The 18,534-nt window shown below is 37.5% G+C and overlaps 1 protein-coding gene across 1 annotated transcript in view; it reads left to right on the top strand.

Annotated features, from left to right (window-relative positions):
* Positions 1 to 18,307, top strand: part of ZNF277 (zinc finger protein 277) — a 54,352-nt gene extending 36,045 nt beyond the window's left edge. Inside the window, exons 5-12 of the mRNA XM_075744126.1 lie at positions 1,159 to 1,250; positions 2,655 to 2,765; positions 5,888 to 6,020; positions 14,241 to 14,308; positions 15,476 to 15,572; positions 16,089 to 16,131; positions 16,768 to 16,942; positions 17,975 to 18,307. Of these exons, the coding sequence (XP_075600241.1) occupies positions 1,159 to 1,250; positions 2,655 to 2,765; positions 5,888 to 6,020; positions 14,241 to 14,308; positions 15,476 to 15,572; positions 16,089 to 16,131; positions 16,768 to 16,942; positions 17,975 to 18,167 (912 nt within the window). The 3' untranslated portion in view covers positions 18,168 to 18,307. The remainder of the gene's footprint in view (positions 1 to 1,158; positions 1,251 to 2,654; positions 2,766 to 5,887; positions 6,021 to 14,240; positions 14,309 to 15,475; positions 15,573 to 16,088; positions 16,132 to 16,767; positions 16,943 to 17,974) is intronic.
* Positions 18,308 to 18,534: the final 227 nt, after the last annotated feature.

Below are 18,534 nucleotides of genomic sequence, written 5' to 3'. Positions count from 1 at the left end.
TGCTGCAGGCCTGTAATGACAATAGCTCAAGCCTTCCTCTTATTTCTTTTTTGAATCTTGGGGATTTTTTTCTTTCCTTTCTTCTTTTCTTTTTCTTTCTTTTCTGCCTTCTATGGAGCTTGTCCAACAGGCATAGCTGTGTGCGAATTTAGATGTAGATTATGGGCAAATTTGGGCCGTAATCCACACAAAAGAGGCACTAAAGAGGTAGGTGAGGAACACAAAGCTCCACTGTTGCAGAGTCTAAGGAGATAAAGAGATTGAGAAAATCCCCCAAGAAATTCCGTCAGGATCCCAAATGTCAGAAAGCAGACAGCAGCACCTCTGTGTTGCACAGAAAATAAATCCTTTACCAGTTATCAGTACTTTAAACACAAATATAGGGTGGTGTACTGCCAAGCTGAAAATATGCTTTTTAATCCAAACACTGATTCTCCCATGTGCCAGATGATTATGGCCTTCCCATCTGAAGTGTGTAGTAACTCCACAGTGTAACTACACTGCTGCTGTTAGAGCACCAGAGAAACTCGCCTGCTTGCATGGTTTTGTTCTTGTGAGGAAAATTGTGGTCAAGCGTTGTAAAGTGTCTAGCCCAGTCTGTTGCTCTAAATTAAACAGGACTGGTGTAAAAGCAATCAGCTTCTCCTTTTCATTGAGTTTATTATGTGCTGTAGCTCCTTGCAGAAACTGCCAGGGCTTTTGTCATCAGTCCAATATTATGAAAAAGTATTCTAGGTTGCTTGCGATTAGACATGTAAAATTGAGTTTATCATTCCACCAGGTGTTGTGTGATTACCCAGAAACTTGCTTACTGATACCAGAGGTAAATCTAAGTAGAAACATTAAACTGGTATGTCATATACAGAATCATTTAAATAGCTGTGTAAAATCTCACTGTGGATTGTATTTCTTTCCATGCACCTTGTATAATACAAGTAGAATTTTAATGGAACTTGACTGGAGCACATACTACCTTTGAAAAAACTTATCATTTTTGTGAGAACCCTCCAAAAAATACTAACTTCTGGTTTACATCAGCAGCACGTTTTAATTTTGTATGTTGATTGTTACCAGTAAGGATAAAGAGGTATAATAAACTTGTGTGATGTAATGATTGTTATTTTTTATCTGAATAACTGTATCTGTCTCTTTTCCTAGAGGGAAATTCTAGAACAGCAACAGCAAGAGAGATACGACACAAGTTTTCATAGTATGTGTATGTTCTGTGATCAAGAATTCACAGGAAACAGGTTTGTTTATTGACTTGTTTGCTTTTGTTTTATTTTTTCATATCTGCTCAGTGTCTTTGTTTATGGTTTTAATGTAATCAAACCATTTAGTGCTGAATGGTAGGACTCAGAAGATAAAATTCATTTTACGGTACAGTTTAAGTATTTCTTTCAACTGCAGTGCCATTTGAAATAGACTCCCTCCTACTTCTCAATCCTTTATTTATTCCAGTACAACTTTTTATACTACACAGTAAGCTGGAGTTGGGAGCTGAACCATTTTAAAGAAAGACAGTTTTTCAGCAGTTGTTTTAGTGGCAAGGAGAGCTGCTTAAGACAGTATGGCTGTTAAAAAAATATTTCTATCCAGTTACACATTTTCCTGTTTAAATCTCACCGAACCAGTGTCAATTTGAAGATGGAATGAAAAAGAGGGGAGGAAAATTAGAGTGAGAATGGAGTGCTGTGCAGTGTCTGTCAAGTATGAGCGGGAGTTGCATTCAAGTGCTTGCTCCAGTGAAAATTTGGTTTAACACAGTACATCCATTTCAGCTGGAGAGACTGAGTTATCCCTGAATGTCTGTTAGCATGAGTAGTTTTGCTGCTCTGGAAAGGTAGAAGAACCTGGGGTCATATCTCTGCAGGTCATCCCAAGATTGTGTGAATGTCCTATTTACTGCCTGATGTAATGAAGTTCAAATCATTCAGCCCCCAAGAACTTTAGCCTCTGCTTACTCTTGGATCTCACAGAATTCGTGATTTGAAAACTGTACCTGGAGTGTGGTAAAAGCAAGGCTCAGCAGTGATAAAACCTGGATGTTTCCTTAGACCCCAAATGCAGGAGTTGAGGCATATAGAGATGTTAGGCACCTAAGGAATTAACCAGCATACCTCTATTAGAAAAATAAATAACTTAAACATCCATTAGGTTTGTTCATGCATATTTTTGAGCGCTGTTTGTGTTGCTAGTGCTGTGTGAAGCAATATTGATGTAAAAGCATATCACACCCAAGAATTTCTGCTTTGTTAACCAGTGTACAGAAAACTGGCAAATGGCTTTTTAGAATGTTTCTCAAGATGTTTGTTTGAAACATGTGATTTGCTTATTCAAGTTAATAAATGAACCTTGCTAACAGTGAGGGTCAACATAAACTGTATTGTAATTTTTGTTTAAAGGATTATATTTCATGCATGCAGATTAAGCAGTTGAAATGTTACTGAATGTTCAGCAGAGCTGAAATTGAAAGCTTCCTGTTTCAATAAAGTTGCATTCTGTTTTCTAGCAGTGGCAGCAACACTATTATTGTTTATTTAATGTTGGCTTTTATGCATTTTTAGAGCAATTGGTGTATTTCAAGTCACTAATTGAATAATTCTCATATATATTCAAAAATATGTAACATTCTTTTTGAATGTCTTTTGTAGATCTGTCCTTCTCAATCATATGGCAAGAGAGCATGCTTTTAATATTGGGCTGCCAGATAACATTGTGAATTGCTATGAGTTTTTGGCTCTAATACAGGAGAAGCTCGACAAGTAAGTAGGGGTTTTTTTGGTTTGTTTGTTTTTAATGGACTTAGGTCATATTTCTTTTAACCTTGGAAATAAGTTGGGTTAAAATTAATTCAACATTCATGGTTAGTTAAGAAGAAATAATGTAAATTTATTGTGAATGCTCTTTGAAGGCTTTTTGTTGACTTACTGAAAGCTAATTCATAACAATTTGTAGTATTTTGCTGGAAAACTGGAGTCACACACAGTGCTTCAGTAGTTATCCATTGCACAGTTTCCACTGACATCAATAATAGCACATCCCTTTTTCTCACAACTGTTAGAGTTAATGTTCTTCTTTCTCATCATAACAATCTTTTTGCTAAACATCTATTTAATCACTGAATACAGAGTTCTTATGTGAATCTTAATTTGCTTCTCTGTGTATCAATAATGTGACACGTTTGGTCTCTCCCTTCTCTACTGCTTACAAGAGTACAACCCAGAGCAGAAGGGGACAGCCAAGGTATATGCTGCCTCAGAAACGTGAGATGGCTGAAGAAGTTAAAAAGGGAATTTGGGAGAAGAACTTGGGTAGCAAAGAGCAAAAAACTTCACTTTGAGTTTCATTTGCAAGTATCTAAGTGCCCTTTATGTATTTCATAAATGGGACAATACGAAGTATGCCACAAACATAAATCAGGCTGTAGCAGAAAGTGTACTTCCTTAAGAGTGAAACTGTAGTTTAACAAGTTTTTTAATCTTAATACAATTCGTAATCAAAGACAGTAGGAGAAATTTGCCTAAATCTTAGGCTTAGTTATGAAAAGCCACAGAACACTGGGATTTGTGAAAAATGGGATATGGAAATTAGATTAAATATCCTTCCAAATAAATTTGGGATCCATTTGTACATCTGGAAAAAAAAAAAAAGGAGATAATCAAAGGAAGGAAAAGCCAGCAGTCCTCTCTAATTTAGTCTTTGGCCTGACAGTGAGTGTGCAGTCACAACTGATACAGGTTAACTTCTTCCAGAAATGAAGATGTATTAAGAATGCCTTTTACGTTACCATTGGTGTTGCCTAATGCACTGAGTTACCTTGCTCACCAATAAATTGCAGCTTTACTATTTGTCAGTAGGATCTGAGGGTTTCGTTTAGATGGAGGTTTCTCAAAGCCAGTCTTCTCTGTAGTTAAGACTCATGCTGAAATTGCTTCCAAAGTAGTGAAAGGCCACTCCTCCTACTATTGAGAATAGACTTAATAGCTATACTAGTATAATAGTATCTGAAAGTATTACTAAGAGGAGAAAAATCTTGTTTCAGGCAAATAGTATGACTACATTGTGTATGCTCAGGAAAAGCATTACGTACTCTTCCTGGAAATGACTTTCATAAGCAGAGCAAACACTTTGCTATTAGCAGGTGGAGCAAAGCAGATACTAAAATTCATAGATGTATTCTATTGTTGGACCTGTGATTCACCAACAAGGCAATATTTAGATTTTGAGGCTGCAAGCACAAGGAGAACTCAAAACTTCCTCAACAGTAAGCCTAAATGTTACAACAGTTCTTGGGAGGCAAAAAGATACTGAGAATCTTGAATGGCTGCTGCACACATGAGAGCTGATGCACCTTTGCTGGAGGAGTATAAGGGTTTTCAGGATGCAGGTACAGACCTTCTAGGCACAATATTACTGGGTTTTGTGGGGGCAAATGCTTGAGTAAGAAAATAATTTTCTTCTTCAATATCTATATCTTAAACCCTGGGGAAATCACAGAAAGACCTGACCCAGACACTGTTAAGATTCCTTCTGACTGTACGATCAAGCATGCTTTCATCTGTAAGTAAAGAGAAAAAAAAGAAAAGAAAAAAAAGAAGAAAAAAAAAGATGATCATGTTAATTCAGAGCCACCACATTTTTTAATACCCATGGTTTGTGTGTCTCAAAGTACTGTTGTTTTTCCTACCATCAAATTTATTTCCTGCTAGCCAGCATTGCCAATACAAAGATATAATGCCACAGTTACAAAGTTTTTATTTCATGAGAAATTATTTTCTAGTCATTTTCCCCATCCCCCTGCAAAGATAATTTTTCAAACAGCCCAAGAAATGATCTCCATCTTGGTAGGCTACATAAGCCATTCACTTATAAGAAAAATGTTTTAGCACGTTGGCTAACTAGAGGCTCAAGACCTACATCCATTAAACAAGGATGTTCCTGTAAGCTCAGGGCTCTGCTCAGAGCTTTTTCTCTGCCAGAAAAAAATAAGCATCATCTATTTCAGGGAGGCTGTTAGGTTCCCACTTGGGCTGAAATGCAGATGACTGTCCTCATAATCCACTGTCTGAATCAAAAGACTTGACAATGCTTTATAAGCTCAACTTTCAGATGTCAGTTGATACTACAGTGGAGAGAACAATTATTTTCTAGTGCTCGTAATAGAGAATTTAAGACAGTGCTTATACTTCTGTTTTGTTTGAATTGCTCTGGAAGACATGCTGTGGTCAAATTCTCATACGTTAACGAATGTTTGTATGTACATATATATGTGTATATACATATACACTAATTATTTTATATATGTGTGTGTATACATGAATTTATTTACTAAATTTGATTTCTCAGAATTTCAAAACCCATTGATCACCCTGGCAAAATTTCATTTAGCCTCCCTGTTGAGTTAGAAGTATAAAACTTCCTCTTTAGCGAAATTAAATTGTATTTACAGATATGTAGCACATTCAGAATTCTTTTTTTTTCACTCTAAATTACAAAGAAACAGTTACTGATGGATTAGATGTCAGTGTAAGTGCATGCTGAGTTAAGAGTTCAAATGTGACTAATCAGTGGCCCTCCCATGCCCTTGGTAGGAAAATTTTGGGTAATCAGACTTTTCTCCCACTTTGCATGTGGGGCAAACAGTAAACTTTTTTATTATATATATTTTCATTTTATGTCATTTTTGTAATCTCTGTGTTTGATTGACTCTACTGTGATCTAAGATTATCTTCTACTTTTTTTTTCAAATAAACTTTGTTTTACGTTTAGCTTGCTCTCACGTGCTTAGGATTAATCTCACTGTATATATCTCCAGCTAATTTAAGGATATTATCTTCTACTATTTTTGTTTTAACATGTTGACCTGTTTACCTTTTTATCTTAGTTTACAGTGTTTATACTGTGAAAAAGTCTTCAGAGACAAAAACACGCTTAAAGATCACATGAGAAAGAAGCAGCATCGCAGAATCAATGCCAAAAACAAAGAATATGACAAATTTTATATCATTAATTACTTGGTAAGTGGTTCTATGAATAATTAGAAAATTTACTAAAGAGATAAAGACAATATCTTGTTAAAAGTGAGTAATTCCAAACCAGCAATTAGTACAAAGGTCAAAAATCAAGTGAAGGACTCTTAAGAAATATGCTCATTTATGGTATGGTATTCTGGATAATTGTTAAACTAAGGAATAGTAAACATTTGTTGTTGAGAATTGATTTTGAGAGATGCGAGAATGCAGCTTGAAGAGACTCTAATGATCATGTCATTAGTGCTCAGTCTCTGCTTTAATAACCAGAAAGGAAAATGAGACAGACTAATGAAGTAAATGGAAGTCAAACTTGAATGCTGTTGGCTTTGAGCTTATTTTCTACAAACCTTAAGCTGGAAGTGCTCTTCAGAGTATAAATTAAATGCAAAGAGGAGGAAAATTAAAGATACATAGATGAAACAAAAAGTGTTCATTTTTAGCCTCCAGGTAGGTGTATGTTGCTAGGTATTAATATTTTTTATCTCAGACCTTTGAGAGGGCATATGCATGTGTGTGTAACAGATTTTCACTTGCTGTCTTCAACTCGTGAAGAACTGCTTCAAAAGCTGCTACATTCTGTGCCAGAAATAACGATATTTCACCTGAACTAGTCTTTATGCCTTCCACATGTGTTAATATCCAGGTTATAAATAGGCATCCTTGACTGTTTTACCTCCTCTTTCCATTTAATTTATATCTCCCTGCGTTTTACTCTAAGAACAAAAAGTTGTATGTTTAATGTTCTGCCAAGTCCCTTCTACCCAAGATGGAGTGAATTCCCTCTGTGATCCTCTATAATTCCCTTCCAAAGATCTGAGGGCTATGTTTTCTTTTCTAGATAGTCAAATATCACTGCCTTAAAAATTGACCTATACTTGCTGCACAGTGGGGAAAAAGTTGTGAAGTACTGTACGGTAGATGTTCTCTCTCTTCTCAACAGAAATGAGCATTCACTTCTTTCTTGCAAGTTAACAGACTTGAATTTAATGTTGTGATTGTTTTAAGTGATTTTAATAGTTCTGTAATCCTGCTAGTCCTGCAGGTAATCTTATGTTTTCAGAACTTGGCATCCTCTTTAAATTACCTTCTATCTCGAATTTGCATTCATTGTTCAGATTTGAATCTGTCCCAGATTTGATCAGGAAATTGAGCTAGATCACAGAATCACAGTATGGTAGAGGTTGGAAGGGACATCTGGAAATGATCTAGTCCAACCCCCTGCTAAAGCAGGATCACCTAGACCAGGTTGCACAGGATCGCGTCCAAACACGTTTTGGATATCTCCAGAGAAGGAGACTCCACAACCTCTGGGCAGCCTGTGCCAGTGCTCTGTCATCCTCAAAGTGAATAAGTTTTTCCTCATGTTCAGGTGGAACTTCCTGTGTTCCAGTTTGTGTCCATTGCCCCTTGTTCTGTCACTGGGCACCACTGGAAAGAGTCTCGCCCCATCCTCTTGACATCCGCCCTTTAGATATTTGTAAGCATTGATGAGATCCCCTCTCAGTCTTCTCGTCTCCAGGCTAAACAGACCCAGCTCTTTCAGCCTTTCCTCATACAAGAGATGCTCCAGTCTCTTAATCATCCTCGTAGCCCTCCACTGGACTCTGTCCTGTGTCTTTCTTCAGCTGGGGAACCCAGAACTGGACACAGTACTCCAGCTGTGGCCTCACCAGGGCAGAGTAGAGGGGGAGGAGAACCTCCCTCGACCTGCTGGCCACACTCTTCTTAATGCATCCCAGGATACCATTGGCCTTCTTGGCCACAAGGGCACATTGCTGGCTCATGGAGAGCTTGTTGTCCACCAGGACTCCCAGGTCCTTCTCTGCAGAGCTGCTTCCCAGCAGGTCAACCCCTAACCTGTACTGCTGCATGGGGTTATTCCTCCCTAGGTGCAGGACCCTACACTTGCCCTTGTTGAATTTCATATGGTTCATTTCCATCCAACTCTCTGGTCTGTCCGCGTCTCACTGAATGGCAGCGCAGCCTTCTGGTGTGTCGGCCACTCCTCCCAGTTTTGTATCGTCAGCAAACTTGCTGAGGTTACACTCTGTTCCCTCATTCAGGTCATTGATGAATATGCTGAAAAAGATCAGACCCAGCACTGACCCCTGGGGCACACCACTAGCTACAGGCCTCCAACTAGACGGCACCGCTTATCACAACCCGCTGGGCTTTGCCATTCGGCCAGTTCTCAGTCCACCTCACGGACCCCTCATCCAACCCACACTTCCTAAGCTTGCCTGTGAGGATATTATGGGAGACAGTGTCAAAAGCTGTACTGAAGTTGAGGTAAACAACATCTACTGCTCTCCCCTCACCCACCCAACCAGTCATGCCATCACGGAAGGCTTTCAGATTGATAACACCCAGAAGCACAAAGAATCAAGTAATACTCCTTCAGAAATTTGAGACGTGCAGGGAGTTCATAATATCAGTGCAGGCACAGTGGCTGTGTCATGCTAATAAGCAGAATATGCCAAAATAAATATAACAGCAACGCTAGTATTTGCATACCTAACCTCTTTTCCCACTCTCTCCAGTTGCTCCAAAACTGGTGGCCTTGTCCATGCTGTCTGCTGAGCATGATCTGTGGCCTGTATGCTCCTTGAACCGTGTCCAAGCACTGTCTGGGTAGCACTGCTGGTGTGGCCATGGAGCATGCAAACTATTAAATAGTATGGGCAATCACATGAGAATGCTCAAGTCAGGGCCTTGGTCCTCTCCAGTATTGGTACTGGACGTCGTAGAGTAACTTCTCATGCCAGCCTGAAATGATTCAGGTGTTGATCACTTAGCAGCATCACTTAGAGATGTATTTTTCATGTCCTTGCTATTAGAGACAGATGATGGTAAATATAATCCAAGTAAGATATGTCAAACTGCCAAAATGTTTAAAATTGGGCAGGGGAGTCTGCATGTGCAAGGTTTGTACCACTGTGCTGCCAGTGCTTCTCCTGGGACATACTTTGAATGATCACAATTCTTTGTCTGGCTCTATATGCTTTGCTACGGCCATGTTTTCTTTCCACACATTTTCAGCTGTCTTTCACTACGTTCTACCCAGTGGACTGTTTCTACTCAGTCTTTCTGATACTTCAAACTGTAGCCATATCAGAACTTCTGACATTTCTTCTTTTAAAGAAAGGATTTTTTTTTAATTAAGGATTAAAAACAGATTAAGAAATCTGTCTTAAACACTTTTAAAATACTTTGCTATAAAAATGTGTATTTGCACACTAATGTTGCATGAGATTAAATTTTTCATTAACATGAAATGTTTAGGATAGCTCCTACATAGTAGAAGGTGTTTGCTTTCAAAATAGCCTTTGGTAAAGCCTTTATTTTTGCACAAAGGAGAAAAATATTAAAGGGAGGAACTTTAATTTGTTCACTGGGGGTTCAGTAGATTGGCCTTTACATGTAAGGAGAAATAACATTCTCTACTGCACATATATAGTCTACAGTAGATTATATTAATGTGATAGGATTCTTTTTTTCGAGCTGAGTCTATGTTCAGTGAATTCTAGATGTTATGCAAGGTATGCTTTCTGTAATGCCTTGATGTACTGATTTTGCTTCCTCTCCCCCAGCACTTCACAATTTACTAGAGGATTTTTTTTTTTTTTAATGTGTACTGTCAGGCTTTACTGACTTCTAAATGAGTCTTAAAGATCTGTGCTTTTCATTGCTCTAAATGTCATGGGGAATTATACAATTTCACAGACACAGGCATGGATTAGATATTTTATCTGAAATTACAGATGTACTGTTTCAAAATTTACTACTGAATTTATCTTGACCTAAAGATGTAGGTGTAAAATTTATCTATTTTTTTATGTTTTCACAGAAAAGTTTGAATTTTGAGAATGTAACAAAGATCTTTTTATATGCCAGTTTGATCAAGTTTGTTTTCATCATAAAAAGACCGTAAGACTAAGTAGGTCTCTAACGGTAAACATCAATGTTATGACAGCCTTATCCACTTTACTTTTAGGATGTGCACCATAAAGCTTTTCTATCAGCAACTGGATCTTAAGCTATTTAAATGGATAGCTCTTTAGTACAGCCATCTTACAGACATTATTGTCCTTTTATATAATTTTCCATTACTTACTATCTTCACCAAGCACTGTGTAAAATAGTCTTATTAAGCTGGAACTGGCAGTTTCCTTTATTTTGTGGCTTTTGTACTGAGAGGTTTTAAGGCCTTTTTGTTCAGATGTCCTGAGAATGTCTCCCGAATTGCCTCATGGTCTTCTGGCCAGTTCTGACTTGTGTTTTTAAGCTGATGGCAGAGCTCCCATTGATTTCATTTACAGCAGTAGGCTTGCCTGCCTTCTTCCTTTCCCTCCATTCTGCTTTTGGCTTCACTTGTGTTTTCAGTGCAGTTGTGTGAATCTGTTTCCTAAGTTACATTGTATGTCTGTGTGTTGGTGATTCCCTCCCCTAAATTTCCAGTTTGGCATAGCAATGAGTAATATAAGTACAAATTCCTTTGTAAATATTTTGGTGTTCTGAGATTTTCTATGACTTCTGTCATGACCTACAAGCTGCTTTGATTTGTCTGCCCCCATATTATTGACACGTTCTGTTGCTCACGGGTTAGTGTTAAGATGTGTATTACACGTGATCTTTAGTAGGTGTGGAAATGTTTTTTGTCATGTGCACGTATAATAAATGTCTTTCATAAGCAAGTATCAAAAGTTTATTATTTGATAGTTAGATTAAATTAGAGTGGGAGTTTTGTAATTATGCAAATGACTTGAAAGGCAGTGAGGTCACTTCCTCAGTGGATTTGGAGGTCTTAGTATAGTGTAAGTATGGGAGATGATGCCAATCCTATTCGGAAAGGTTTGAAGTATAAGTTGAAAAAAACCAACTGATAGCAGAGGATGAAGAACTGAGCAACAATGCATCCAGGATACATATGTAGGTTACGTTACTTTTCTTTTCTCCAAGAAAACTTCCAACCTAATTTTCCTGTTTCTATGCCTATGTTAGCTTGTGGCCCCATGACTCACCTTGCACAAAGGGTCAAGTAAAAATAGAGAGGGAAGAACTTTTTAGTCTGTGGTGCCTGCTGGAGGCCGTAAAAAGAGCAGAAGACTATTAAAACTCTCTTACTCCCAGCCCAAGGAACAGAGGTGGATCCAGACTGACAGGGTCTTTCTGTGTTCACCTGATTGTTACCAGCAGCACTGTGTAGTAAGCACAGATTTTTATTTTCAAAAAGTGGCTAATGGCATGTATCTGTAGTAATGTAACATCACTATAATGGATGTGCTTATTACAAAGCTAGACAGCTGAAAATGGTACCTGTTACTTACCAGAAAACTTGTTTCAAAAAGCCTTTACTTTTCCTCAAGGATAAAAATATGTTTTTTCCTTATTGCCAAGCCCTAAATTATCATTATTTTCTGCTGAGGTTCGGGGAGATGTTTTGTTATGGGGGTTACAATTTATATTTAGCCTGTTTTGATTTAAGCAGGGTATATTTTGTGAAATAGTAAAGGAAAACCCTTCATCAGTTGATAATAGTTCAAGACTTAATAAAATCCCCCAAGTGGGGGAACACGTCATATTAAAATTCATCCAATGGCAATTAACTTATGTTGGAGTAAGACCATCTCTTGTATGTGATAAAGCATCTTTAAGTTCTGCAGCAGTATAAAACAATTCAGGTAATTGCAGTGAGGCAGGTGAGAAGAAGGGTGAGAGGAAATTTGCAGGGGAAAGCAGCATCTGTTTGGAGTTTCTGAGCTCCACAGGCTTGGAACTACATTTGCATGGAGTTCAGTAACTGCTCCTTTGGGAAAACTGCTTGAGATACCAGCTGCTGTTTCTAGTTTCTCCTGTCTCAGCACTTCTTCTCAAGTTGGGGTATGTTGCCTCAGTGAAGCATGCAGACCTTCTCCCTGTAGAACACTTAAATTGTGCTCAAGTTGAGAAGATAAACTGTCTGTGAGTTAGTCAATCTCTGTGCCTTTGGACTTCATTTTGGAAAAGGAAATCAAACCACACACATTTGCATGCTCTCTTCACTTTTCTATAGGACTCTCCTCTCTGTGAGGCACACGGGAAGTATTTAAAAAAAAAAAGTTGGTTTTCCTTGGATATATAGTAAGGCCTGCAGTTTTTTTAATTATGTGGTTTTTACTGTTTCAACTATTAACAATGTCAAGTCTAATTTTTCCTCTGTTAAGAATTTCTTGGGAGTCTCTAGAGATGATTATTGGGAGCTCTTGCATCTTGGATGAAAGAGCAAGGGAAGTTGAATACTTAACAAAGGCACCCTTGGTTTCAGATGCCCATCAAGCTGTAGAATTGAAAAAGTGTTTTTAAAAAAAGAAAAATTTAAAAAACTCAAAGAGCTTAAAGAATGTTTCAAAGAACTCTTTCTCACCCAATTGCTCAGCTTCAGTCTCTCTGCACTTTCATCACAGTGTCCCTAGTTAGCCATTCACCGTGCAATCTTCCAGTGATACAAGACCTGATTAGCTTTTTCCTTTTTCCTTTTTTTTTTTTTTTTACTTTTTTCTCTCCTCTGAATATAAATAGATGAGGGAAACAGAGACCTCTTACAAGATCCTTCTCTGCCTCCTTCACAGAAACACCATAAGGAAACAGCAACAATAACAAAGCTTACGCATGGTTTTCCCCTTTCACCTTTAATTAAAAGGTGAAGCTTAATACTGGCTGCTGTTTTGAACATCCTCTTTTGTGCACATATACTTCAAGCTGGGAAGGGGAAAAATTGTGAGCATTCATCTTCATTTTGCAGCAGTTGTGAGCCGCTATCCTCTCGTTAAGGTGTTAACATTAGCAGCCATAGGAAACTGGTGTGCAGCTGGGAGAACATGTGGTAAGAGGTGTTAATGGCTTCATGTTATCTCACAGTAATGGTGACATTAATGAGTCTCCCCTGTAACTCAGAGAGTTTACACACTACCATGTAGTATCACTGAATTAATTACTGAATTTTCATTCTGTAATATATGATGACATTATGTTTAGAGCTGTCTAGAGACATTTGTTTATCATTTACCTGATAGGCACTAACAGCTTTGAAAATTCTCATTAAGTTGTTAAATGATGGATAGCTTTTCCTTCTTTTTCCAAACAACTATAAAGGCAATAATAACACTTGTTACTAAGGACGTTATTAAATATATTTATCAGAAGGAATATTTGAATGAAATAAACAAAAGAATGATCTTTTTATTAGCTGCCTTTTCTGGTTTTTTTAATGGACACAAGATGGTCAACTGTGGTCTTTGTGAATCCTTCACAGCCATCAAAAGTATGAGTTCAAGAATACTATTTTGATTACTGGTTAGTTTGCTGTGGTTTATTTTTAAAGGCAGGAAGAATCAGAGGGAAGAAAAACACTAGCTAAAGATCACTGCTGGTATTTCAGTAGAGCGCTTCAGCTTTTTATTGCCTGTTATTTATATCACAGTCATGCTGAGAGTGCTTGCCATTGTGCTGAACACTGCACAAATGTATTGTGATATACTTTGAGCTGAAGGTCTTTAAGATATAAATAAACAACACAAAAAGTAAAAGGAAGAACAGAACACCATGAATAGATGTGCTTACATTCACATCTGAGAAGAGGATGGAAGAGAAACTGGAGTGTAGTGCCGAGATCTCTGCCCTGGCTCATACTGCCTTTCTGGAGTAGTCTCTAGCTAGGTTTACACCATGTGTTTTTACCGACATAACCTTGTACAAGGTACGAGCACTGACTGGTGTAGCTATGCCAACAACAGTCTCAGGTGTGATAGCTGCATTGTTTAAGCAGCATATGCTGCATGAAGAGCAAAGTAGGCAGATGGAACTAAGCAAGTGCGATGGCAAACTCGAGACAGTGATAACATACCCACCTCAGGGACGTCTTGGTAGTGTTGCGACACTCTACTTTTACACAGAGCTCAGATGCTCTTCTTGAGAGCTCTGTGCCAAATCATCTTCTTCCCAGACATAGGGTGGAGAATGCACCATTAGAAGACAAAACAAATTGTTATTTTAAAAATTATTACTAAAGCATAATAATTACTATTATTACTACTATCTTTAACTCAGAAAAATACCAAAGTGATCCAAAATAAGATGTTGATTGTGACTTCCCAGATGTTCATTCAGTTGATATATAAAATATGATGTGAATCAGGAAATGTTTTTTCTTTTCTTTTTTCTCCCCAGGAATTTGGAAAGTCCTGGGAAGAAGTGCAGTCAGAGGATGACCGGGAATTACTAGATAACCCAGAAGAGTAAGAGTTACTTATGTGCCCATTATAAAAACTTGCAAGACCATTATTGTTGAAAGTAGTTAAGGAAAAATGCTGTGCATAATTAGTACACAGTTAAAATTCATTTAAGCCAGTCAAATCAACTCCAAATTGTTCTCATCAAAGACAGTTCTCTACAACAAGGGTGGTAAATTTCATATTTCAACCACAAGCCTATTTTTTTTTTGCATATAGCTCAGCCTTTTGGGTTTGTAATGATGTAAGCAAAACATTTTTTACTTTCGTACTAAAAAAAGGTTAAATTGTTTTAGTTCAAATTTAAAAATCAAGAGTGAGCACCAAAAATGTCAGCATGAGAAAGAAATTATATGAAAAAGTCTGATAAAAAGGTAACAACTAGAGATTAAAGCAGGATTCTGAAGGAAACTTGTCGATGGTGCTGATTGAGGGCAACATCTGTCTGTGGTTGTCTGTGGTCCAGGCCCTCAGATCACTGCAGAGGTGGCTTCCCTGACCGTGGAGAGTTGAATAAGCAGGAAGTCATTTGTTGGTATCAGGGTCCCTGACCTTCCTGGTTCTGTCGGTCACTTGAGCTTAATTTTACTTGGTTATACCTGGTTGCAATAATACTTATATCTCTCAGCAGTATTGTGGATCTAAATTAATGTATTGGTAAATATTTTTTCTCTGTCTGCATGTCTAAATGTAGCATGAGTGTCTCTTTCAGGAATAATAATATTTGATAAGTAAGTAATCCTTAGAGTGAACTCCGATGATTATGTCTTTGGTTGGTGTATTGAAAGATTAGAAAGGTATAAAAGAATTTAAAAGACCTTATGAAAATAAACACTGAACACAATATTTGATGACTTGCCAAACTGGGTAGAAACTGAAGTTAAGATTCCATTTGTTAATACAGGCAAATTCAAGTAGGACTTATTACCTGTCTGCACAGGAATTACCCAACAGTAACTGCTTGGTTATTCTTTAATTTCTTATTTTTTAGACTGTAAACCAGATTCTAATGATATATCCAGCTATAAATCCACACTGTCTCTTCCACCCCTTTAAAGTACTCTGTTTCTCTGGATTTATTTCTGGTGGTGTGAGTGCAGAATCTGAAGTGCCCTTTCACAAAATGTATCTTTTCCACAATTAAATTAATCTTTTTTGACTCTTAATCCTAAGAGACTGGTCTGACTGGGAAGAGCATCCTGTGTGTGCAGTTTGCCTGTTCTGTGAACAACAAGCAGATACCACGGAAAAACTGTATCTTCACATGCAGGTAAGACTTGTTTTAAATATCAGTTCTTTCATTATTTTGAAATTTAAAAGTAGGATTGTAGCATCTTTGTTAAGATGAAATCAGCCGCTGCATTAGAATGCCCTTTTTAGTGCAGAACTAAAGTACAACATGCATCTCCAGCATCTGTTCTCTTTAATATGAAGTGGAGTCAGGTTTTACATTGAGAGGATGACTAGCTATTACTTGGGAGTGTACAGACTGGCACAGACAATAAAGAAGTAGCATCTTTAATATTATAATGACTTGATGATTTAATACATTTGATGGCTAGCATCTGTGTTTCAGTTTTAATAAACTATTTAACAGGAGTGTTGCAGTTTAACAGAATACAAAAGTTTCTGATGAAAGAAAACTTTTGGGGGGGTGTTTCATGTGTTTGCATATCTGTATGCATGTGTCTGTGTCAGTCTATGAAAAGCTGAACAGTTTTTAACTTGGAATAGTAGAAGTGAAAATAAGATATTTTATTCTTTCCTTTTTTTTTTTTTCCTCCAGAAATCACATGGATTTGACTTTCCTAAAATAAAGTCAGAGCATGGTGAGTAAGAGATGCTGTAACTGTCAGCATTTGCCACTAGCGTGGAGAAAACCACATCATAAGAATGCTGGAAAACAACTGTATCAATTTGATTTTTGCTCAGACATTTAACTTTTCCATTATGGAAACTGTTTCTGCCAGCTTCCACAAGAATGCCAAGAACGCTTCTATTTTCTGGAACTGTTGTTAATGCCGAAGACACGTGCTATTTTCTTTAAAACCATTGGATTCTTTTGCAGAGTAGCTTCTACAAATACCCACTCTATGAGTCCCAGGTCTGAAGCCCTGGAATAAGTACTAGTAGTAGTAGTAATAATAATAAATAATAAATAATAAGTAATAATAGTTGTTATGCCTGTTCAGACTTGCTTGCAATGTAGAAGGCTGTGCTGTAAGCTGTGTTTGGCCAACATTTGCTTTCTGCTGTAGACTAAGAGGAAGCAAGGTGTTTGCAATTTTTACATTAAAAGAAGGGGTAGTTCCCCTGCAGCTGGGAAAAAGCATTTGTTCAGTTAATTTGATAAGTTTAGGCCCTGCTGGTCTTCAGTAAACCCTTATCAATCTCTATACTTAATCCAAGAAAGCATTTGTAAATTAAGTCTCATGTTCCTCAATTGCTTGTTCGCTCTCTCCTAGGTCTGAACTTTTATCAGCAAGTAAAGCTAGTGAACTTCATCAGAAGAGAAATCCATCATTGTCGTTGTTACAACTGCCAGGAGAAATTTCAATCTAAAGGAGAATTGATAGGTCATATGGAAGAGACTAAACACATTACATTCCTGCCAGCCAGGTCTACGTGGGATCAACCACAGTAAGGGCACACGTTTCTTCCACCATTTGTACTGTTACTTGATAATGTCTGTAAAAGAGTAAGTTGAAACTTCTGGGTTTTGCCAGTGCAACACTGCCCTGAGCTCCCCAGCTTTATTGGCCCAGATAAAATAATAAGTGGTTTCAAAGCTACTCAGAATTATAAATCCCTGTACTTTCTGAAGCTAAAATGAACATGTGATACTGCTCTTCTAGTTGCATCCAGGATGCACTATCCCCATAAATTGTCTGCACTGTCAAGTCAGTATGTTAGAGAAGTTTATTGTTGCAAAATTGTCTTTTGCCTGTATTTGCAGTTGTGCAGTGAACAGTGAAAGGCATATGTGGTGTACTCAGAGCACTTTCCCTCCTGGTGGAGCCAAGATTGAATCTGTGCACCAAAGTGACATCTCGAATGCCCCACTTGTAGGCACGAGTTTCTTCCAGCCATTAGCGCTCTACATGGATGTAGATTGTGCCTGGGATGGGCATCTGGCACTTATTTCATTGCTAGTAAAGACACATTCTGGACATACGGTTCTAGAACCAAAACAAACCATGTCTTTTGCATGTCTAATATAGATAGATCCATAATGTCTACCTAACTTTAGGCATCAAAAGAAGTTGGTTGTTTACCTTTAGTTTTTTCCGTAGCAAATACAGAGCGTAGCATAACACTGATTCAGGTTATAAGTAGGCTGAATAGGTCTGGGGAATGATGCCATATGTAGTTAAAGCACAGGGAGTGTTCTAACTCAAACATTTGTTGTGAGACAAATCTGGATCTGTGACCTCAGTTGTGACAATGCACAGGTGAAGAAATAGGGCGAAGGACTTGTCTGTTGCCAGCCTTTCTGTGTGACTCTTCTGAAATGTACATACCGGTTCATTTTTTGGGTGTGCTGTTTCCTGTCATTCCAGACAACCAGACTTTCTCATTTTTCCTTTTGTAAAATCTAATCTCATAAAATATGCTCAACCTCTTTCTAAGAAAATATGTGACTCTCTAGTAATTATATCTTGTTGCTTTCAGGTATTATTTTCCTACCTATGAAAATGATACACTCCTGTGTGCACTGTCAGACAGTGAAGATCCGATAACTGAGGCTCAAAGTGAAGATGTCCCTGTTGTTAGCGAAGATATATCCAGTCTAAAAGCTCTCAAACAGAGCAGTGTTTTAAACCAGCTCCTGTATGAAGAGAACAAGAGTCAGGAGAAATTTTGACCTTGAATTACAGTTGCTGACCTTTCACTGTTTCTTCTGCAAGAAAAAAAAATACATTCTGTCACTCATATTGTAATACAGTTTAAGTCATAGATGTTATTACTGGACAAATATTATATTAAAGTTAATGATAAATTAAATTTAAGCATAAACTTTTTTGCTTTATCTTCCTTTAAATTCTAGCTTTATTTGAAAATTAAATGCTGGATTTTCTGCTTGGCCCTCCAAATATTTTTAGTATTGTTTACAAATAGGATTTTTCATCTTTTTTTTTTTTCCCCATTTTTTCTGAATAAATCAGAATCGGAGTTCTATTTTAAGGCCATCTTATGAAAGCCATGAACAATTGAAACAATGTTTCTTGATA

The sequence above is a fragment of the Balearica regulorum genome, chromosome 1 (assembly GCF_011004875.1).
Source record: "Balearica regulorum gibbericeps isolate bBalReg1 chromosome 1, bBalReg1.pri, whole genome shotgun sequence".
NCBI classification, from domain to species: Eukaryota; Metazoa; Chordata; class Aves; order Gruiformes; family Gruidae; genus Balearica; species Balearica regulorum.
This window is presented reverse-complemented; position numbering and strand designations above follow the sequence as displayed.